This window comes from Mytilus trossulus, unplaced genomic scaffold (assembly GCF_036588685.1).
Source record: "Mytilus trossulus isolate FHL-02 unplaced genomic scaffold, PNRI_Mtr1.1.1.hap1 h1tg000024l__unscaffolded, whole genome shotgun sequence".
In the NCBI taxonomy this organism is placed as follows: Eukaryota; Metazoa; Mollusca; class Bivalvia; order Mytilida; family Mytilidae; genus Mytilus; species Mytilus trossulus.
The window spans coordinates 5174057-5199353 of NW_026963290.1; the positions used below are offsets into that span (position 1 = coordinate 5174057).

The following is a 25297-nucleotide window of genomic DNA, read 5'->3' on the forward strand; positions in this document are numbered from 1 at the left end:
AAATTTTATTTTTTTATCAATAAATATATATTATATTAATTGTGTCATCTAAGAACTTGTATTTTGCCAAAAGATGCATACTAGTGAATGAAAGTGGTGCAGTTCATTTTGCTTTGGTATATAGAATTGAATTACAATTGTTCATGTTATTGGAATGCATATAAAAATACATATGGTACAATGTATATGATATTTAGTGAGTTTATCAAGCAAAAGTGAATAAGAAATAGGTATAAGCAGTTACAGGTACTACTGTACAATCTCAAACAATGAGAAAAACTAATACTGTAAAGAGAATTTCATATTTACAAGTAAGTTTTGTTTTTGCGTTGAATAATTTTCTTCTATTGTTTTAATTGCAAATATGGGAAGTGGTTGAAATGCTAATGAGACAGCTGTTATGGCCACAGAGCCTTAATTGAAAACTTCTTTTTCATTCATAGCGGTAGATTTTGCCTGGAGTTAGAAACATATCTGCCAACTTTTCAAAATGCACATGGGGGTTTTACGTGAAAGATGGTTCATATAATCGCCCCACTTTTTAAAAAAACACCACAAACTGATTTATCAAATCGCCCCACATGTGAAATTGGTTAAATCATGTTAAATATTACTCCTGCCAACTCGCCCCACATGTGAAATTGGTTAAATCATGTTAAATCAGGGTTCTCGCTAAGGATTTTTGAAGGCGAGTGCAGGGACTTGTCATTTTTGGCCATGGTGAGTCATGGTAACTGTGTTCAGTTTATACAAAATATTTCAATATTGATGTATTTGTGGACTCACCAGTTTTGAAAATGGTGAGTCAAGACAGATTTTGATGAGTCCAGTACTCATGGACTTGCCTTAGTGAGAACCCTGTTTAATATTACTCCTGCCAACTCGCCCTACTTATAAAAAAACGGTAATTTTTAGATTAATATATATATAAATAATTAAAAATAAAAACTCGCACCACTTTAATGAAAACTAATCTACACAGAATACAAACAAACCGAAAATTAATTTAATTACTATTATTGATATATACTGAAATTATAATTCTAAAAACAAACTGATTGTTGAAGAATAAATGTTAGTTTTGAAGCTTAGTTATTTGCATAACAATTGAAAAGAAACCTGTTAATTGTATCATAAGGCAATATAAGGAATTGAACTTATATTCAATGGGATAACATCTTTTTCCATACGTGGGGCGAGTTGGCATTACTAAATTCATCCTGGTTAATAATATATTTATCTAGATTTCACCGATTTCCATTAGGTGGGACCAGTTGGCAGGAGTAATATTAACAGAATTTAACTTATATACAACGGTATAACATCTTTTAACATAAGTGGGGCGAGTTGGCATTACTAAATTCATCCTGGTTAATAATATATTTATCTAGATATTATCGTTTTCTATTAGGTGGGGCGAGTTGGCAGGAGTAATATTAACAGGATTTATCACAGTTCACAAGTGGGGCGATTTGGTAATCCAGGTTGGGGCAGTTTTTTTTTAAAGTGGGGCGAGTTAGTCATGTTAGTGAAAAAGTGGGGCTATTTGCTAATGGGGCGATTGTCATGGATTCCCTTCAAATATATTCTAATGTGGTTTTTGGCTTCTTCTTGCATTAACACGCTTATAGCCATTGTTGAATTAATTGTTTTCTTTAAATAGTCGACAAAATTGCTCTTACAAAATTTCCATTTGGGAGCCTGGAGCTCGATGGGGGAAATACTCTGCAAATACTGACAGTTGGCAGGTATGGTCATCAAAAAAGTTGACATGTTACTATGTACATTTACCATTATGTTACATTTTACTTGATGTTCTTGCTATACACACAGTACAGAGACTAGCCAATCTTTGTGAACTATTTTTTATGGGAGTTGTAGAATATGCGTATACAATCAATAATTAAAAATAGTCTATTTATATTGAAAAGGAAAAGTTCTTTTATGTCTAAAGAAGAGGGACGAAAGACACCAAAGGGACAGTCAAACTCATAAATTTAAAGCAAACTGACAAGGCCATGGCTAAAAATGCATTTCATGGCGAGGCACAAAAAATATACTGTAAACAGTAGACTATAGATATAGGTGAACTAGGTACAAAAGAACTCTAAATCTTAAATTCTACAAACCACCTCTGTTCTATGGAAGATAATGATATAACTGGACTAGAAATACACACAACCTGTAATTAACTGCCTTTACAGCGCTTTCGCGCTTTGATTGTAGTTTTTAATCTGACAGAACTTTTAAATGCAATATATCAGACGTCACAAGTCATTTACTTCCAGTCAAAACAGAAACCTGAATAAACCGGCTCACTGTCAAAACCGGCCCTTTTTTCATAGTCCCGTATCCAACCAGTTTATACAGGTTTTACTTTATCACATTTAATTATAGAAATTGTTCCCAAGTATAAAACTTGTTTTGCAATATATTTCAGTCCCAATACATTAAATGTCCGAGCCATAGAAGAGAGTCTTTCCATTTTGATGCAGCATGCACTAGTTACCAACCCTTCACAGCCATCCTGGCTTAGGACACAGGCAGATATACACTTTGGTGAGTAAACCGTGTATACAAAACCTTCCATAAAAATAAATTTCATTTTCATGAAATAATAATAAGTACAGGTAAACATTTGTTAAATACAAGAATTGAATTTTTAACTTTCTTTAGCAGGGTTTCCTCTTATTCTTTATTTCTTTTGACCATAAACAATGGTAAAGATTATATTTTTACTGAAGAAAAATCATTAATTTATTTATCAATTATGAAGATATGAATGATTACACAGAAAATAAATCCAGAATAGTAATTTATGTACCTTTTTTCGCACTTTGTCCTCTTTCATTATCTTCTTAGAAATGGTTCCTAGAGGGCTTGTTTTTCATAGGTCATTAGCTGAATTTATAAAATAAATATACATTATTTTTTGTAGCAAATAATCAATATTCCCCGGCCATGAAGTTTTATATGGAGTCTGGAGTTGTAGCATCAGATTTCTTTTCAATAGCTGTACCTAAAAGTTTATATGATGATCAGGTAAATACTATTTCTGATATCACTTATGATCACACAGGAGCTTTATAAAATTTATACTGTTTATTAGTAAGATGTGAATAAAACCATTTCTTTGATCACAATTCCTCAATTGAAAAAAAGCTGTAAACTCTATTAAAGATTGTGAAGGAAAATGAGTTTTTAACGAGTGATAGTCCCTTTTTGCTGAAAAAATTTGCATTAAGTGTGTAAATGTTTTGTTCTTTTTTCAGGTATACAAAAGAATGATCAAGTGTTGTTTGTATCTACAGTGCCATACACAGGTTTGTTAATTCCAGACATATTTAGAACAAACTATTTGTGTTTTTAACATGGTTAAGATAGAAATGCAACCAAATTTCCCTGAATTTACATAAACAAACCCTTTTTCCGTGGATCCTTTATACCCAGTATTTCCAATCTTCTGCAGGGCACTATACAATAAACGTATTTACACTTTTGGTATTTAGCTGTATTTTGCCTCTGAATGACCTTATATCACCTCCGAATAACGTTTTGACGTCAAGCAACAATCACTTTTTAGTTGTGACGTCAAATATTTTGAATTATGAAGTCGAAGTTAAACGAATGTTTGTGATGTTATGTAATTGTTATGTAATTTGCCTACAAGTGTAAATACGTCTCTTAACATTTCTCAGAAAAGTCAAGTTAAGCTGTATTTGAACTTTATGATTTATTTTTCAGGTAGCAGTATTATGTCAGTTTACAGATGAAGTGGATTATACTACAGCCTTTAAGGCTTTACAGGAAAGGAACTCATACGATGCCATGGACTCATATTATTCCTGTATTTGGGATATCAGTATATTAGAGTTTCTAGTCCGTATCCTTCTATACAGTTGACAAAATGCAGCACACAAATATTTAACCTAAGAATCGGCAGAGAAAATTTAAGCTACAGATTTCATAAATTTTAGATTCATGATTCTCAAGCTTAAGTTTCTCTATATGTATGGAATTTCTTAACTAATTTGAACATTGTCTTATTTCCCTTTATCTGAGAGGCCAGTATTTTGTTATTTTACTTTTTGATGAATGGTGAAAATATGTATGTGGAAGTCCCTTAACACAGTTTTTAATGTTTAGGCTAAATGTTTGTAAAACAATTTACTAAATGAAGATGTTGTTATAAAAGAAGAAGGAATATATGTGTTAGTCATCAAAGAACCAGAGGTTGATTACTAATTATATTGTCATATATTAAACGTTTTGTTATAGCTCCTTAATCATATTTAGATTTACATACAAGAAGAGGAGAAATGGACAAAAGGCAGACAGCTGTAAGTTATCTATCCTACTAATAACATGCTCATATTACCCATAATTCAATTGAAAATTACTGAATTTACCTTATGTTTATGGGTAGATAGACATATATTCTATGTATTCATCATTCCTGTATATATATATATATAAAGGAGTTTTATGGCTGAAAATTGACTCCTATATCAAATTTTATCAGGTTCTCCTCTGAGTTCAAATTTTAGTGAATAGTCATCTAAAATTGCATAAAGATATGTTTTAGTTTTGAGGTCAAAATCAATTCTTATATAAATTATGTTCTAAATGTAGTTAGTGATCAGTTAAGAATTTAAAAGTAATACCAAGATACTTGATATGTTGATTTATAGATTCTTATGAATTTTGTATTTTACAGATGAAAGCATTGAGCCAGTTAGACCTGAACAGCAATAATCCTGATGACATAATACAGAGAGCATTACAGATTAGAAAAAGGAAATTCTTAAGGGCACTTGCAAAACAGTACCTGTGATTCCATTCATACAATTAATCTATAATATTAGTGATTGTTAAAAAAGGAAAAGTGCTAATTTAAAAGTTTTAAAACTGATTAAGTTTGGTTATTTTAACTAACAAAATATGTCAATATTTTTACTGTGCCCATCGATGAGGCTTAGGCTTTGTCACAATTCAGTGAGCTAATGCACTTATTTTAGTTGGTTTAAATTCATGTCTTCAAACTGGCTAAAGAAAATCCTCTTGGATAAAAGCTGTCGGAAGATCAAGTAGAAGAATAAAGATCAAGTAGAAGAATAAAATATTCATTAGTTGTCATAATTAGAAGCACATTCTTCTGCACAGCAGTAACATGGCCAGGATCAATTCACAACATATATGCATTAAGTTATTACATTTGAAATGTGCAATTTGATTTGAATTTCTGTAACCATGTTTTGTGCTATGAAGTATTACCTATGTAATATGTGATCACATTGATCGGTTTTGTATTTTTGTTTGTATGAAGCCAACAGAATGATAATTTCATTGTCTCATATCATATCATTTATCGGTAGTGTAATTGAAAAAAATAAATGTATTTTTTTACTTCCAATAAGTTAGCACTATGTTTGTTTCTTACCTTTTGAAAGTAGATTGTTTTTAAGAAGTATCAGTAGTGGTTAGAGGTTTTGTTGTTTTCTATACAAACAAGTGGTGTTTGTATAAAAACATATTCGTAAAATCAAAAATTATTATGTTTTATACACGCCTTTCATTATCAATAAGTGTTTCATCATTTTGTGTAAGTATCAATTAACTGATATTGTACCTTCATTTTCATTTTCTTATTTTAAGATAGAAACAACTGAATGGTCATTTTATATATTGTTTAACTGAAAGAGAGGTGTTAATGTTGGTGTCAAATCTGTTGTGGTTAAGTTTTACATGTACAATTATTATAGAACAAATTATAATAACGCATTAATTATTATGGAAAAAAGTTGAAATTACATTTATTTAAAGGAATTTGAAGTGCCCCTAGAAAAGAATCTCGGACAGAAATCAAAATATATTTATTTATTTTTTTAAAACATAGCCATAGAGGTTTATTGTGTAGTATTTTTTTAACTTCTAGTTAGGTTCCTGGCTCTAAGTCAAACATGAAAATGTCATGGGTTACATCTGTGTCGGTCTTTGTGTCATGGCTCTAAGTCAAACATAGAGATGTCATGGGTTACATCTGTGTTGGTCTTTGTGACATGGATCCAAGTCAAACAAGGAGATGTCATGGGTTACATCTGTGTCAATCTTTGTGTCATGGCTCTAAGTCAAACAAGGAGATGTCATGGGTTACATCTGTGTCAGTCTTTGTGTCATGGATCCAAGTCAAACATGGAGATGTCATTGGTTACATCTGTGACTGTCTTTGTTTCATGGATCCAAGTCAAACATGGAGATGTCATGGGTTACATATGTGTCTGTCTTTGTGTCATGGATCCAAGTCAAACATAGAGATGTCATGGATTACATCTGTGTCGGTCTTTGTGTCATGGCTCTAAGTCAAACATGGAGATGTCATGGGTTACATCTGTGTCAGTCTTTGTGTCATGGCTCTAAGTCAAACTGGAGATGTCATGGCTAAAGTCACTGTAAGTCAGTTTTATGTTTGTTACAGATACTGCACATAACTTTGTTTTGAAAGTATATATAGCATCAAATTAGATCCGTGTTTAACCAGTGTCTGTTGTGACCTTAATTGTAAAAACCACAAATTAAGTATTTGGAGTTGTTTTTTAATGCCTAGCTAATATCAAATACCTCTGATGTGCTGAAATTTCATGTTAATACATATTTTGTTCTATAGGAAACAGTATAAACAAGTTGTTTATGTACTTTTTACATATTATTTTTCTATATTAAATATATGAAAGGTTACTACATTTGTCTGACTTGTTAATATTGTAACTACTTTTCCTCCTATTAAGAAGAATTCCACGCTGGTTATTTAGTGGCCTAACCCATTGGAACCTCATTATAACACACAATTCTCTTCTAGTTAGTGTTATATATTTTTGACTGGGTTTGATGAAGTCCAAAACAAACTTAAAGTAAGGGGATTTCATCGGATGAATGGCAGTTGGGGTGATATACTAGTAAGTAGGTACATAATTTATGAAAACTACCCCTTTTTTAGTTTAAGCTCAGAACTGGAAAAAATGCACATATGTTGCTTGTATTTTCTGTCATGGTTTCCTCGATAGAGGGTTGCTGCTCACAAGGAAGACATTGAACCAAGAGTCCCAAATGATGAAGTTGAAATTATCGTGTGGTAAATTTTACTAAAGCTTTCACAAGTTGGTTGACAGTTATAGAATAAGCGATTCACAGATGATATTGGATATGTTCCTTACGTCATAACTACAATCTACTCTCCTTTTCATGAATTTGACCACCAAATTAGACTATTTACCATGTTTGTAATAATTTGATCAACACAATGGGTGCCACATGTGGAGCAGGATCCACTTACCCTTCCGGAGCACCTAAGATCATCCCCAGATTTTGGTGGGGTTCATTTTGCTAGGTCTTTAGTTTTATATGTTGTGTCCTGTGCACTATTATTTGTGTTTGTTTTTTTAAAATTTTTAGCCATTTAGTTTATTTTCTATCTAGGAGTTTAACTGTCCCTCTGTTATCTTTGGCCCCTGTTGAATTTGTGCGCCTGCTATTATGGAATTGTCTGAGGTATATAGTATATAATAGTACTAGTATATGACCAGGACACTATATATTTTTTTTCAGGTGGGACAATTCTAGTGTAGTATTAAAACATATAAAAAGGAAAACAATCTGTTTCCCTTACACTGTTACAACTTCTGTAATCAATACAGAACCCTTTATCTATTCCTGTACAAAATCAAATTAAAAACTACACATTTAATTATAGAATTTTAATTATTCATTGTCAACTACATAATTGAAGAAAAAAAATACTGCTTTCCCTTAAAAAAATTAGCTGGCAAAATCAGAAATATTTGAATGAAGGTCAAGGTACATTATGGAGCTAATTGGCTCTGTAAATTTATCAGAAATAAACCATTGCTTTGAATATTTCTTTCCTATTGAATAGTTAAACACAAAATACACTTACTGTTTAAGTGACAGTACTATTTCAAAGCATGTGCAAGTCAAATATATTTGCATTATTCACTAATATTACTCATAAATCATGAAAAGAGTATACTGTTCCTAAGACAATAGTCTACTAGGAGTCGACCCGAAACGAGACATAGCAAGCACAAAGGCAACAGAAAACTTCGGTCCAAATGGGGGAAATGAGAATAAAATAGTAATAATAGACTTCAAATAACTGGTCAATCTAAGAAATGGAAGATTAATCTAAAATGTTTCAAACGAAAGTTATTACTCTTACTTCATGAGTTATGAACTTTAAACTTGCCTCTTTGATGACATTGAATCTGCAGAGCTAGCAATAATAAGGACTGTTTAAGAGAGGTTAGTAGACTACTCTTTTCAAAGGAACAAAACTATTCGAACATGGTTTCTTAAAAACTGAGAATGTGGATAAAAACAGTCAAATTATCTTACAAAACTAATATGGTTTTAGTTAGTAAGAATTCTCTTGGCAAGGAGAGATGGATCATTCATAAGTCAAACTGAAAACTTGTCTGTCGAAAAGCACATGCAGGATATAGAAAATAGAGTGACTTTTTTCCCATCTTACTTCGTTCTGTAGTCAAAACCAAATTAATTTCGATGATTCCATGCAAAGGAGCACTGAAGAGTTTGAGGATTTGCACAAGATGTCTTTGATCAACAAAGACAAAAATTGTATTTCACAAAATATGAACACCCGAATCAGGACGAAATCTAGCTGATCTATAGTATTTGATGGACGATCAATAACCTAAACGTTATCTTGAAAAGAATTCAGGGAAATTTAGTCAAAAGAATGACGCAGGAGGAAATATACTTCCCTCACAAACGTCAAATGCAAGAACAGAGGATTTAAGACTTTTTTGTTAGTTTGACAGCACATGTTGAATGTCGGATTGCTTTCTGACGTCAGACACTCAAATCAATCCATGTGTTCGTAGATAGTAGATGTTGTTGTGTCCTGTTAAATTGTTATACGATGATGACTGATGTTTCCATATTTTGACTATTTTATTGATTGTGACTGTTTATTTAACGCATCATGTAAATGTAACGGAATTTGATGAGACTGTTATTAAAGTGAGAGGGTTAGCGCTATAGAACCAGGTTTAATCCACCATTTTCTACATTTGAAAATGCCTGTACCAAGTCAGGAATATGACAGTTCTTGTCCATTCGTTTTTGATGCGTTTTGTTTTTTGATTTTGCCATGTGATAATGGACTTTCCAAATTGATTTTCCTCTGAGTTCAGTATTTTTGTGATTTTACTTTTTACTCATACGCTTTGTCCCCCCCCCAAAAAAAACCTTTGTTTGTGAGATGATATGACAGGAAATTAGCATCATGATGTAGTTTCTCCAATGTTTGACGCGTATTCTTCGTCTTGAAATGAAGTGATTAGTCTTCATACTTGGAATATAAATTGAACATCTCATTTCAGGGATAGTCCTTGCCCATCCCAACTAGAGAAACTTAAGATTAAATCTAGTTCCAGGCAGATCTACAAGGTCTGTTTTGCGATCCAATTTTAGATTTATAGCTTGGAGAAAAACTATATGTAACTCCTATTCCATAATCCCATGAACCCAAAATCGAGATTAAGAATTCACTATTCGAAAATGGTTGCTTGGGACATGTATCATTGACAACACAGTCTGGAGACCGTAGAACAAGATATTTCGTTTGCATTCAGAGAAGTTAAAGAGAACACGCAAATTTATCCCGCTGTGGTTCTGAGGCTAATCAATATACAACTTCCTTGTCTTATGTAGCTGTCAGCAAAGACTGCCGTGTAACGTTTAAATGTGATTATGACTACTTGGTCATCTACTTGAGACGGTTTCAACAAACTCGACGCTGTAGTGAATTCTATGGAGACACGCTAATCGAATTATTGCATGAATAAGCCTCTATCCTTAAATAGATTCTTTCCCTGGAGCCACCTATGCAGATGATACAGCAGTCTGGGACAAAGGATGAATGGCATCCTACATCTGCATTCTGGAAAACTGGATTTTCGAACTGTGACGTACAACTAATGCAGCGTTATGTCAAAAAGGTCAAGAGTAATGACATCCATAACAAAATCAGACATCAGTTGTAAAACTAAGGTGCTCCTGATACCTTGAAAACACCTGCTTCAATATATTGAAAAGGGTTGAAATTTTCTCATATGTTCAATAACAATCCTCTAAAAATAACAATCTTTGCTTGGAACCACCTGTCTTTTTTATTAAATGTGGAAATCCGGGTTACGAACCAAAACCGAGGGAAACACATCAACTATAAGAAGAAAACCAATGAACAACAGGAACATCGAAGTGCAACAATAACAAACGTCAATACACATAGAAACGAACTATATAACAACTGCCATATTCCTGAATCTGTACAGGTCATTTTAAGAAAAAAAATTGTGGGTTGAACCTGGTTTAAGGGCATGCCAAACCTTTCGCTTTATGTAGTTAACACTTCGGTGTTGACATGAATATCAATTATATATAAAACCGAGATATGGTATGATTGCCAATAAGACAACTATTCATAGGAGAAAAGATACCAAATGACACAGAAATTAACAACTATAGGTCATTCCACGACCTAAAATTTACCGTTTGCAAAAGTATGAATTATTCGAAATACTAAGAATTTTCGTATCCCAATTATACTTTCCCTTAATTAACCGTATTCGGTACAACCTCTTGGTATTTTGGGTCCTCGGTGCTCTTCAACTTTCTACTTGTTAGTTTCTGACTTTTTTTTTATCTGAATCAGTCTAATGAGTCTTATGTGTAGACGAAACGAGCGTCTAGCGTATTAAATTATAAGCCTCGGTTGGTACCTTTGATAACTATTATCTGACATAGTCTTACATAGTCTGTAACTGAGCGCTGGATCACTCTACTATGCTCAGATCTTCAGTTATTTGCTGACTTGTTTCGGTTCCGGTTCCTGTGTCAGCTTTTGCTCTATAGTTATATTTCATGTCACTATTTGTCCAAAATTTATCTAGGCGGCTTTCAAATGTCTGAATAGTTGGTGCATTTACAACATTGCTGGGTAAGCTGTTCCATATTGGTGCAATTCGTTGTGTGAAGAAGTTCGATCTTATATTTTTATTGCATCTTTGGATGGTCAGCTTTTTTGTTGTGTCCTCTAGTTGCAGATGTGGTGTTGTATGTGAGTATGTTAGGTAGCGCTTCGTCGTATATTCCAGATGTTAATTTGTACGCTTCTATCGTGTCACCTCTCATGCGTCTGTATTTAAGTGTTGGTAGTTTAAGCTTCTTTAACCGTTCTTCATACTCTAGGTATTTCAATGTTTGTATCAGTTTCGTTGCTCGCCTTTGAACATTTTCAATAGCTGTTATGTCTTTAACTTTGAATGGGCTCCATATAGCATTGGCATATTCAAGGTTTGGTCTTGCTAATGCTTTATACAGTAATAGGAACATTTCCTCATTGCGGCAGGTAAATGTCCTTCTAATTAGTCCCATAATACTATTGTCTTTATTTATCTTTTCATTCATATGTTGTTCGAAATTTAGTTTACTATCAATGGTCACTCCTATGTCTTTTTCTTTGTCAACATGTTCTAGTGTGGTGTTACACAAGTTGTATTTGTGGTTTTTATCATGTTGTTTCCCTGTTGTTAGGACTTTACATTTATCTGGGTGGAATCTTAGCAACCAAGTATTTGACCAAGTTTCTAGGTGAGATAAGTCTGTTTGAAGTGCATCACTATCATCTGTTGTTTGTATTTGTCGAAAGACTTTGGTATCATCACCAAACATGTAGCAATCCGAGTCAAGCATTTCTGGTAGATCATTTATGTAGATGACAAACAATATAGGACCCAGGACACTGCCTTGAGGGATGTCGCTTGTTACTTGTTTGGATTCTGAGTAGCTGCCGTTGACGCGTACTTGTTGTTTTCTACCACTAAGGAATGATGTTACCCATGATATTATCTCTTCTGATATTCCGTAACTCTTTAATTTTCCAATCAGTCGTTTGTGGGGGACAGTATCAAATGCTTTCATGAAATCAAGGTATATAGTATCTATGGAACCTCCATTATCGAGAATCTTAGTCCGTTTTTCGAGAACATGTAATAGCTGTAATGTAGTCGACCTTCCTGATAGAAATCCGAACTGGAAATCACTAAAAAGTTTATTTAGCCTCATGTGTGACACCATATGGTCTCTAACAAATGTTTCTAACAGTTTACAAAGTATGCACGTTAAGCTTACTGGCCTGTAGTTTGATGCCTGTTTTCGGTTGCCTTTCTTGAATATGGCTGTAATACATCCTTCTTTCCAATCTCGAGGTATAGTTTTTTCTTTCAGGGACGTATTGGAAATTATGGTTATTGGTGTTGATAGTGCATCACACACGTCATGTAAAAGTCTAGGATGAATATTATCGGGACCTTGTGATTTGTTTGTGTTCAGGTTTTTCAGGCGTTTTTGAACATTCTCCTGCTTAATTACGAGATAATTCATGGCTTCCTTGACAGTTTGTCCTTTAAGTTTTTGAATGTCTCCATCATCCTCCTTTGTAAAGACGCTGGCAAAGAAACTCGAAAGTGTTTCTGCCTTTTCTTTGTAGTTGGTTGTTAATACATCATTACCATCTTGTGTGTTCATGACGAGATCGGATATTCCAGTTCTAGTTTTACTTTTAGATTTGACATAATCGCCAGAACTTTTTCGGATTATTTTTTACTTGGTTTTGGAATTTCTTTCTCTTTCATCTTGACTGCTTTTCTGGTAAGTTTCTTGACCTTGTTTCTAGTTTTACAGAATTCTTTATATTTTTCGCTACTTTTTGTTTCCATATACCTTGTCCAGCATGTGTGTTTTTTCCTTATTGCTTTCAATGTTTCTTGGTTGAGACCTACAGCTTTATTTTTTTTTGCTCGATTGTCCTATCGTTTTATGTGATATGTGACTACTTTGGAGTTCCAAGAGTTTGTCTTTAAAAAATATCCATTGTTCATTTATAGACTTTTCTTTCATTATGTTGTACCAGTCTATATTGCTCAGATCTGTCCATCTAAGTCTGCTTTATCGTAGTAAAACTTTATCCTTTCTGAATTTGTTTCTTCAATGTAACAATTAAATTTGAATGTCAATACTGAGTGGTCGCTCTTCCCTAGGGGGCTTAAGTATTCCACATCAGAAATCATAAGACATCATTATGACAATGTTGAATGAAAATAGATAACCTTACTTAATTATAACTACAATGTATTCAGTTGTGTTGAAAATAAATAACTCGGCAGGTCTTTTGAGTCATTTTATAAATGACATTCGAAAGTATGAGATGGCATCAGATTCTTCATAAAATTCATCTTTTATTTTTTTTATTCAGGAACCACTTCCCAAATCGCTTAATAATAAAAGTATTATACAAATATACTTGAAATGTCTGAAATTATAACTTTCGATGTGTTGTCCAAGAACATTTGCCTCACTTTTACTACAGGGCCATGAATGGTGGCTGTACAAAAGTTAAACATCGAGACAAGCTTGAAAGCAATGCAAATTCACATTCAGTATAACACTGTCATTGACTGTTCAGTACAGTAATGTATGACTGCACTTTTATATTTCGCGCCAAATATTATTAGAGTTACTTCCCATAAACAATGGCAATGGCATCAACTGGAACTGACGATCTAGAAAATGAACTCGTAAGATCGTATTTGACGTTGGAAGCTATTGACACTAATATCTTCAGGTAGCAAATAGTTTCTTAATGTTGTTTTTTGTTTAAAGATCAAGATCAAGAGCCATATTATTTTAACATGAAATCATGCAACAACAAGAGTGACAGAAGTCCCCCCTTTTTAGTATTTACATCGGAAATTTTATTATATACAGATGTTTATGTATGATCTGTATATTTCCAAGGATGCATAAATTTTCTTTTCTTTTAAATGGTCCTGCGCTAGAAAATTCTGTATATATTTTTGTAAAATCATGAAATATCTCAAAAGTAAAGTTGCAATATATGATATTGCCAGCACACCTTATCGCTATTTGTCCGCCATTACTGGATATCACACAGGTTCCTGTAAAATTTTGACGTCTTAAAAAAAAATATCTGACGGCACAAAGGAAAAGGGAGTGTTGTATGCGTCAAAAGGTCAAGTGGCTGGGTTGACTGGCCGAGGAGGCTTAAATAGTGATAAGGTGTATGATGGCAACCACAAGCTTAGGTCTCTTCGTGTCCGCTTGACAGTCTGACAGGTCTATAGTCAGACAGTTCAATGGTACGACGATTGAATAGCCTGACAGCTCTATAGTCTAACAGTCTGATAGTCCCACATATAAACCAGATGTGATATAGACTAATCACAGGTACAAGACATTCTTCCTGGCTTTCGAGATGCGACAGACCTAACTTTTCCAAAACTGAATTCCTGTAATTGTTTTTAACTTATTTCACAGATAATCCAGATAATTTGATTTTCTTAATAAAATATTCTTTCATATTTTAACCTATATTTTAATTATAGGTTATAAACCCAATCCATTAATTGTGAATCCATGTTCATTTTGTTACCCTTAATACATTGTAATATAGTCATAAGATTGTAATTTATTATCATTATCAGAGCTTCACCAGTGAATCTTTGGCGCCCCCTTGCTGGAAGATTTGTTTATGGAGGACAGGTAATCGGTCAGGCACTGATAGCAGCCTGTCGTACTGTCAAAGAAGAACAGCATATTCACAGCTTACATTGTTATTTCTTAATTGGAGGTAAGTTAAGTTCTAAGACAAAAGAAATTCCAATATTTTCCTTTCGATTTTGGTGCTGTTGTCAATGAAATTCTGACTCTGAATTGATTTTACCTTTGAGTAAATAGGAAGTTCATGTGTCTGCCTCAAGTGAGAAACTTGTTAATGGTAGTTTTTGTAACGTCTTTAAGTGTTATTGTCATTTTGTTTACCTGTAGATTTTTTTTGGTTTTTTTTATAGTGTTGTCGGGTAGCTGTCTAATTGGAGTATACCCTTCATCACCTTTTATAAATATATATATATATTTCGTTTTAATAAACAATTTGAAAACCCCAAACAAAACATTATTAAATCTATTTGATAAAAAACTGATAATTGCATTAATAAATATATGTAGGATTATTTTTTTTGGTATTTATTTATGAAAACCTGTTACCCATTACATCATGTACATGTTGTTGAAAGAAACTTTTGATTATTTTACCAGGAAATGCCAAGAAACATATCCTATACCATGTAGATAGAACTAGAGATGGATCTACATATAGTTCTAGAGCAATCAAAGCTACACAGGATAGTGTACCAATATTTACCATGCAAGCTTCATTTAAGATGGAAGAGTCTGATCCATTAAAACATCAGTATGTCATGCCTGTAGTCCCAGGACCAGAAGAATTAGTAGAAAGCTATGATTTCTTACAATCCCAGTTAGAGTAAGTAATATAAGTACATGTACATGTAAACACAGTTACCTGATGATTTCATATTTATTAGGAAAAAATGGGGGAATTAAAAAAAAAATTGTAGTGTTATATAATATATATTTTATTTCCCCCATTTTTTCGCTATATTTTAAATTATGAACTCTTCAGGTGACTGTGCTTACATGCTTTGTATAACTTATCCCCTCCTGAGAAAACTATGTGTGGATAAAAGGAGATATGGGTATGTCAATTAGACAGCAACCCAACTACAAAAAACTTTTAAAACATCTTGATGTCAAAATTAAATCTTTAACAATATCCTCCAAAAAGATTTAATTTACACAGGTTTCATTATATTTTGAATATGAAATGTAGTTATAAATAAACATTTTTTTAATGACATCCCAAGTTTTGAACTCATAAATCGTGGATTCATTATAACTTGATGGATACCAACTTTTGTGGATTTCATGGGTTCAGAGGACCCACAAATTTAAATGTTAACTGACAACAAATTTTCAACAGGAAAATAAGGAGACTTAAGCAAAACTATGAAATCAAATATAAAAGAAAATGCAAGATTTCATCATTCCATGAAAATCAGTTCCAAAGAAAATAAAAGAACCAACAGTATATGATTTATTGTGAAAAACTTTGGTCAAATATAAACTTCAATAGATATTTTCCCTAGAAATGAGGAGACAACCAAAGAAAGTAGAGACTTTATCAAGAGGATATTAGAAAGAAAAATGCACATAGAGAGACGACCTGTGGACCCTCACCTTTATCATGGTTTGACCCAGGGAGAACCCAGACGATACATATGGGTGAAAGCTAGTGGTCATATTGGTAAGTAAATAACTTGACCCTCATCTTTACCATGGTTTGACCCATGGAGAACCCAAAAGATACATATGGGTGAAAGCTAGTGGTCATATTGGTAAGTAAATAACTTGACCCTCATCTTTACCATGGTTTGACCCAGGGAGAACCCAAAAGATACATATGGGTGAAAGCTAGTGGTCATATTGGTAAGTAAATACCTTGACCTTCATCTTTATCATGGTTTGACCCAGGGAGAACCCAAAAGATACATATGGGTGAAAGCTAGTGGTCATATTGGTAAGTAAATAACTTGACCTTCATCTTTATCATGGTTTGACCCAGGGAGAAACCAGACGATACATATGGGTGAAAGCTAGTGGTCATATTGGTAAGTAAATAACTTGACCCTCATCTTTACCATGGTTTGACCCAGGGAGAACCCAAAAGATACATATGGGTGAAAGCTAGTGGTCATATTGGTAAGTAAATAACTTGACCTTCATCTTTATCATGGTTTGACCCAGGGAGAAACCAGACGATACATATGGGTGAAAGCTAGTGGTCATATTGGTAAGTAAATAACTTGACCCTCATCTTTACCATGGTTTGACCCAGGGAGAACCCAAAAGATACATATGGGTGAAAGCTAGTGGTCATATTGGTAAGTAAATAACTTGACCTTCATCTTTATCATGGTTTGACCCAGGGAGAAACCAGACGATACATATGGGTGAAAGCTAGTGGTCATATTGGTAAGTAAATAACTTGACCCTCATCTTTACCATGGTTTGACCCAGGGAGAACCCAAAAGATACATATGGGTGAAAGCTAGTGGTCATATTGGTAAGTAAATAACTTGACCTTCATCTTTATCATGGTTTGACCCAGGGAGAAACCAGACGATACATATGGGTGAAAGCTAGTGGTCATATTGGTAAGTAAATAACTTGACCCTCATCTTTACCATGGTTTGACCCAGGGAGAACCCAAAAGATACATATGGGTGAAAGCTAGTGGTCATATTGGTAAGTAAATAACTTGACCTTCATCTTTATCATGGTTTGACCCAGGGAGAAACCAGACGATACATATGGGTGAAAGCTAGTGGTCATATTGGTAAGTAAATAACTTGACCTTCATCTTTATCATGGTTTGACCCAGGGAGAAACCAGACGATACATATGGGTGAAAGCTAGTGGTCATATTGGTAAGTAAATAACTTGACCCTCATCTTTACCATGGTTTGACCCAGGGAGAACCCAAAAGATACATATGGGTGAAAGCTAGTGGTCATATTGGTAAGTAAATAACTTGACCTTCATCTTTATCATGGTTTGACCCAGGGAGAAACCAGACGATACATATGGGTGAAAGCTAGTGGTCATATTGGTAAGTAAATAACTTGACCCTCATCTTTACCATGGTTTGACCCAGGGAGAACCCAAAAGATACATATGGGTGAAAGATTGTGGTCATATTGGTAAGTAAATAACTTGACCTTCATCTTTATCATGGTTTGACCCAGGGAGAAACCAGACGATACATATGGGTGAAAGCTAGTGGTCATATTGGTAAGTAAATAACTTGACCCTCATCTTTATCATGGTTTGACCCAGGGAGAAACCAGACGATACATATGGGTGAAAGCTAGTGGTCATATTGGTAAGTAAATAACTTGACCTTCATCTTTATCATGGTTTGACCCAGGGAGAACCCAAAAGATACATATGGGTGAAAGCTAGTGGTCATATTGGTAAGTAAATAACTAGACCTTCATCTTTACCATGGTTTGACCCAGGGAGAAACCAGACGATACATATGGGTGAAAGCTAGTGGTCATATTGGTAAGTAAATAACTTGACCCTCATCTTTACCATGGTTTGACCCAGGGAGAACCCAAAAGATACATATGGGTGAAAGCTAGTGGTCATATTGGTAAGTAAATAACTTGACCCTCATCTTTATCATGGTTTGACCCAGGGAGAACCCAGACGATACATATGGGTGAAAGCTAGTGGTCATATTGGTAAGTAAATAACTTGACCCTCATCTTTATCATGGTTTGACCCAGGGAGAACCCAAAAGATACATATGGGTGAAAGCTAGTGGTCATATTGGTAAGTAAATAACTTGACCCTCATCTTTATCATGGTTTGACCCAGGGAGAAACCAGACGATACATATGGGTGAAAGCTAGTGGTCATATTGGTAAGTAAATAACTTGACCTTCATCTTTATCATGGTTTGACCCAGGGAGAAACCAGACGATACATATGGGTGAAAGCTAGTGGTCATATTGGTAAGTAAATAACTTGACCCTCATCTTTACCATGGTTTGACCCAGGGAGAACCCAAAAGATACATATGGGTGAAAGCTAGTGGTCATATTGGTAAGTAAATAACTTGACCTTCATCTTTATCATGGTTTGACCCAGGGAGAAACCAGACGATACATATGGGTGAAAGCTAGTGGTCATATTGGTAAGTAAATAACTTGACCCTCATCTTTATCATGGTTTGACCCAGGGAGAAACCAGACGATACATATGGGTGAAAGCTAGTGGTCATATTGGTAAGTAAATAACTTGACCCTCATCTTTACCATGGTTTGACCCATGGAGAACCCAAAAGATACATATGGGTGAAAGCTAGTGGTCATATTGGTAAGTAAATAACTTGACCTTCATCTTTATCATGGTTTGACCCAGGGAGAAACCAGACGATACATATGGGTGAAAGCTAGTGGTCATATTGGTAAGTAAATAACTTGACCTTCATCTTTATCATGGTTTGACCCAGGGAGAAACCAGACGATACATATGGGTGAAAGCTAGTGGTCATATTGGTAAGTAAATAACTTGACCCTCATCTTTACCATGGTTTGACCCAGGGAGAACCCAAAAGATACATATGGGTGAAAGCTAGTGGTCATATTGGTAAGTAAATAACTTGACCCTCATCTTTACCATGGTTTGACCCAGGGAGAACCCAAAAGATACATATGGGTGAAAGCTAGTGGTCATATTGGTAAGTAGGCGCCTTGACCCTCATCCCTTCTGCATTTTGAACCAGGAGATATTGAGCTAATTTTTTAGTTGTCTCATTAAGGAGGGAAATGTATATTTTAATTGACAAAGGAGAGCTAGCAGAAAGAGGAAATTTATTTGTATGAAATGTGTGAACCCATTATGTTTTCTAATCTTTTTTAATTGCATTAAATTTTTTGTTAAGCCATTACCAGGGTACCAATTTTGTATCTGCAAATCCTACTAGACCTCTTTATTAGAATTTTTGTAATTTTCATCACCATATATAAATGCTATAGTGCACTTCCCATTTGATTTTTTTACCCATATTATATGGAAATTTCCATTGTAAACTTTTTCTCAAATTTTGAATAAATGAGTATTCAATATTTACTTTTTTCAGGACCAGACATAAAGTTACAGCAGTGTATAGCAGGATTTATGTGTGATATGTTATTGTTGGGTGCAGCCTTACAGCCTGCTGTTCCAGGGACCAAAGTAGGCTACATGGCATCATTAGATCATAGTATGTGGTTCCATAATCCTTTCAGGGCAGATGAATGGATGTTGTACGAGATAGAATGCCCTCAATGTGGTAAGAAGCCTAAATGCCCACTTTTGTTTTTTAAGGTGGTACCTAACACTACAGGGAGATAACTCTGTAAAGTCAGCTTAACGTTTTAATTAAGTTGTGTTGTAAAAGGAATATTAAGCTTCTCAATGATCAAAATTGGTGTTTGTCAAATTGCTATATAACCAGTGTAATTTTTCTGACAAAACGGTTGGTTCAAAATTTTTAAATTTTTTATATTTTTGTTCAAGTGTTAAAGTAAATACTTTGACAAAATTTTATGAAAATTAAACGAGCCAAATTAATTTTAGTGAAAGTGTTGGGTACCACCTTAAACATGTTGGATCTATTCCTCTTAGGCAGCTAAACTTCTTTTGCTTTTAAATACTATGGGTTCATTTATTTTCATGGTTACCAATTTTCACTGATATTTGATTTCATGATAGTCAAAATATACTATTCCTATAGAACATATGTAATATTTATTAATCTTACACACAATACTTAAAACAACAAAACACAGATCTAGTTTGAATTTGTGTGCCATTACATTTTCCGTTCTAGAGCTATGCCCCTTTATGAATGTAAAAAATGCTGATTTTTTTGGTTTTGTTTTTTTACTTATGTTTGCCTGGACCAATGGTTATGAAACTTATACACAATGCTTAGTAAATCAAAACTCAGATCGAGCAGGAATTTGGGTAGCCTCACTTTTACTATTCATAAGTTATGTCCCTTTATCATGTTAAATGCAAGCGTGGGCATCATCTGTGTCCCATGTTAACATTATTTGGTATATGCCCTGAAATCATTGTCTATATAGTTAAAAAAAAAAACTTATCTGTTATCTTTCATCATAGCCTATAATTTAATAATTTTTTTCTTTAAAAATTTACTTTGTTTTTTGTGATTATGAATTATTTATTTACAGGATCAGGGAAAGCTTTATGTACAGGAAGGATGTGGAGACAGGATGGTGTATTAGCTGTGTCAATGGCCCAGGAAGGTGTTGTCAGATCTGCTCTGTGATAAAGGCAGCACTTACATTCAACATTTATCTGGCTTGAATTATGAAAGTAAAGAGGCAATATCAGATATGAAACTTGTGTCATTTTTTAAAACTTTTTTTATACAGGATAGAAATGTTTATGTATAGTATGACCACTTCATGAAACTCATTTAAAAAAAAAGGACTTAAGCATGTTGCATGTATCATTATTTCTTTAACTTCTACATATAATTGTACAAAATTCTTTAAATCTAAGAAAAAACAAAGAATTCTCCAGAGTTTAATTGAAGCTAAGCAGTTGAGAATTATTATTTATTTGAAAAAATATGTTTATTATATAGATTAAATAAAAGAATCTAACATGTTATAATTAGATATGTATAGGAATAATGAGCATCTACAAATATTGATTGTACATCTGTGATGACTTATTTTAAAATGTATTTATAAGACTTTTTTCTTTTAATCAATGAGCTTATTGCAATTTTTTACTCTCATTTTGAGCTATTTCATCTGTAAACCCAGATGCTAGACTTATATTGTTATAATCAAATGTGGATTTAACTTGTTCAATGGTCAAAATTCTATTCCGACAAATATTCTTTATTTCCAAAAAGTGCTACCATGCCATGTGATGCCTCTCAAAAAACAACAAATCACTAAAAGAAAAAAAGATAAATTAAAGATTGCCTGCATATTGACTATTGTCTAAAAAAAACTGACGAAAGATTTTGACCACTTATTTCATTTGAATCAATTAGTTTATGTGAAAGATTTTAATTGAATTAGTCATTAAAAAAGATCTGATTTAAGCTCAAATATGAAAAATCTACATGAAGCATTCTACTGTCCAATAAATATTTAAAAGTTTACATTTTAACAATTTTGTACAGCTGCTATATTTTGGGGCCAAAAAGGGGTCTTACTGGACCTACTCCTTTAAAAAAAAAAACTAACCTTCCGAGGATAAATTATATATAAAGTAAATGAACAATACGTGTACTGATCCTTGGGTATTGTAAATTCAGTAATTATTGCATGCATTTATTATTGCGATTTTGTCAATGAAGACTAAAATGCGATTTAAAGTTTTGCAATATTGATCAAATTCTAGTTTTAGTTTATATCAAAATAAATTCTGAATTTACAGTATTACAAAGATAGTTTATATTAATTTTATTATTTAACTTTTAAAATTATAATGTTAATTTATCAGTGATATATTAATGAAGCATTAACCATACGATTGTTTTTGTGTTAAAAGATTTTTTATGAAATATTTATTTCTTCTTTCCTGTATATTGTCCATATCTTGATAGTGGATATTTTTGCTATTATATATTATATTGTCAGCAAAACTTTCCCAATTAACAGTTGTTAATCAAAACACTTTAAGAATAACCTCCTTTTTATTAAAGTTTATGACTGATTATAACAAAGAAATGATACTTATAGATCAAATTTATTATATATAACTTTTTTTTCAACAATGATTTTTTTTTAAAGAATGTGTATATTTAAATTATTGTGATTACAAAGGAATTAATTGTGTGACTTCAAATACTGAAGAAAACAGTTAATTTGTTGTTATTAGTTAATGTTTAATATGTTATGATTTGTTAATGATTTTTTTAATAAAAAACAATTAAATGATACTGTAGATCACATTTATTTTTCTACGAAACAGAAGACAACTAAATGTATTTCTGGTCCTATTTCCAAGAACAGTACTTTGTATGGAAGGAAATTCACAGAGTGCAATAGAATGCACAATCTGGCAAGGATGGCATAAACTACTTATAACTATATAAGTTGATTATAACTATATTTTAGTGGATAGAAGACCTACATAATACAGGCCTTGTACAGATACCTAATGTTTAATTTGTTAGGAAGTTTTCATCTATCATATGTCTATTGTCCTTGACCTCATTCTCACAGTTCAGAGACTGCTTAATTTAAAAATAAATGTTGTCATGTAAACTCACTTATTATCATTCATGAAATATTTCATACACAGGATTATTGTAATCCTGTCAGGAGGTTCACATGTATGCTTATAATAAGTAATGAGATAAATATATTAGATATATACTTCCTTGCAAGGTCTACACCTGAGCTTGACCTATATTTTTCATGTTTAAGTTTGTATATTAGATACTATAAGCAATAGGTCAACTATTTTTGGCATATGGAATGATTGTTATACATGTAGAAAAACATAGAAAACTAAAGAATGTGCAACATGAACCCCACCCTATGGTCTGTGTACATGTCTGAATGGCAGGTTTCATCTACTTGACCTCTTTTTACACATTGCATTGGTGATTATTGTTTGTTTGGTCTATTTCACATATACAACCAACATGAATAAACTTTCAGTGCCATCATATTTGATGTGTTAAATTATTGTAAGGTGTATATATCTGTCTGGCAGGTTTCATTTGTTCTAAATAGTAATAATAATAAATTCTTCATAAATTGTAGTGGTATAACTCATGCTATTAATTTTTGTCCTGTCTGAATTGTTTCTTGTTGGGGCTTTTAATGGCCGACTATACACTATGTGTTTTCTCATTTTTGAAGGCCAAATGGGGACCTGTAATTGCCTATATTCACCTCATTAGAACTCTTGTGGATAGTTGTCTCATTGGCAATTATACCACATCTTTTTTTTTTATATAAGAAACTTCCAGCTATTTTAACACATCTCTTTATTTCCATATACTATTGCACACCTTTGATGACATGCTAGTGTGAGTAGCTGATCTGTGACTTTTATTATATAGCTCAAATCCTTAATTTGTCAACCCCATAATGTTTTTGGAAGAAAATAGTCATAAAAATATTTGCGTATTCAAAGGATTAAGCAAGTTATCTTTCATAAGAACATTCAGAACCCAAAGTTTGGAATTAAAGTGGTACCCAACAGGCCAACACCTTAACTAAAATTAATTTCACCCTTTGACAAAAATTTCAAAATTTCAAAAAATTTGAACCAACCGTTTTATCAGACAAGAGTTCACACACTGAAATGTCTTGCCTTCTTTACTAATCATTGATATTACTTTGATAGTCCTAAGTATAAAGCTTTATTACAACTGTCACATGAACTTAACATTAACCAAGATAACTAAACAAAGACCAATGAACAATGAAAATGAGATCAAGGTGAGATGAACCATGTCAGGCAGACATGTACAGCTAACAATGCTTCCATACAACAAATATAGTTGACCTATTACTTATAGTTTAAGAAAAATAGACCGAAACACAAAAACTTAACACTGTGCAATGAACCGTCAAATTTGAGGTCACTGTAAAATAAAACTTGGACAACTGACATATAGATAAAAAAAATATTTCCATACACCAAATATAGTTGACCTATTGCATATAGTATAAGATAAAAAGACCAAAACTAAAAAAAATTTACTTTGACCACTGAACCATGAAAATGAGGTCAAAGTCAGATGACATCTGCCTGCTAGACATGTACACCTTACAATCATTCCATACAACAAATATAGTAGAACTATTGCATAAAGTATGAGATAAACAGACCAAAACACAAAACTTAACTATAACCACAGAACCATGAAAATGAGGTCAAGGTCAGATGACACCTGCCAGTTGGACATGTACACCTTACAGTCCTTCCATACACTGAATATACTAGCCCTATTGCTCATAGTATCCAAGATATGGACTTGACCACCAATTTTAACCTTGTTCACTGATCCATGAGATGAGGTCGAGGTCAAGTGAAAACTGTCTGACCGGCATGAGGATCTTGCAAGGTACACACATACCAAATATAGTTATCCTATTACTTATAAGAGAGAATTCAACATTACAAAAAATCTTAACTTTTTTTTTCAAGTGGTCACTGAACCATGAAAATGAGGTCAAGGACATTGGAAATGTGACTGACCTAAACTTTGTTACATGAGGCATCTATATACAATGTATGAAGCATCCAGGTCTTCCACCTTCTAAAATATAATGCTTTTAAGAAGTTAGCTAACACCGCGGCCACTGTCACCGCCGGATCACTATCCCTATGTCGAGCTTTCTGCAACAAAAGTTGCAGGCTCGACAAAAAATTACACCGGTTATTTAGCAGTTTGACACACACTTATTTTGATCATCGAGAAGCTTAATATTTCTTTAACAACACAATGTAATTAAAACATTTAGATGATTTTACAGAGTTATCTTCCTGTAGTGTTAGGTACCACCTTAATGTACTCTAAATGATGCAGAGAAAGTGAATGATATTCTTGTTTGATCAACTTTCTCAACTTGTTTTAGCAGCTGCAAGTAACCAATCATTTTTTAGTTCCTGTATTTTAGTTTGTATTTTAAAACCCAATTTTCCTTGTAATTTAAGTGTATTGTGGTTATGGGGATGTGCCATTTTAAGCTATGTT

The 25297-nt window shown here is 33.2% G+C and overlaps 2 protein-coding genes across 2 annotated transcripts in view; both read left to right on the forward strand.

The window, feature by feature from the left end:
• Positions 1 to 6666, forward strand: part of LOC134699109 (integrator complex subunit 8-like) — a 41142-nt gene extending 34476 nt beyond the window's left edge. Inside the window, exons 22-27 of the mRNA XM_063560800.1 lie at positions 2441 to 2559; positions 2939 to 3042; positions 3273 to 3323; positions 3745 to 3883; positions 4297 to 4340; positions 4718 to 6666. Of these exons, the coding sequence (XP_063416870.1) occupies positions 2441 to 2559; positions 2939 to 3042; positions 3273 to 3323; positions 3745 to 3883; positions 4297 to 4340; positions 4718 to 4834 (574 nt within the window). The 3' untranslated portion in view covers positions 4835 to 6666. The remainder of the gene's footprint in view (positions 1 to 2440; positions 2560 to 2938; positions 3043 to 3272; positions 3324 to 3744; positions 3884 to 4296; positions 4341 to 4717) is intronic.
• Positions 6667 to 13607: 6941 nt separating this feature from the next.
• LOC134698915 (acyl-coenzyme A thioesterase 8-like) lies at positions 13608 to 22324 on the forward strand. The gene is made up of 6 exons (XM_063560592.1): positions 13608 to 13723; positions 14604 to 14749; positions 15217 to 15442; positions 16125 to 16282; positions 19688 to 19879; positions 20787 to 22324. The coding sequence occupies exons 1-6, from the start codon at positions 13632 to 13634 to the stop codon at positions 20882 to 20884; spliced, it is 912 nt and encodes a 303-aa protein (XP_063416662.1). The 5' UTR covers positions 13608 to 13631; the 3' UTR covers positions 20885 to 22324.
• Positions 22325 to 25297: the final 2973 nt, after the last annotated feature.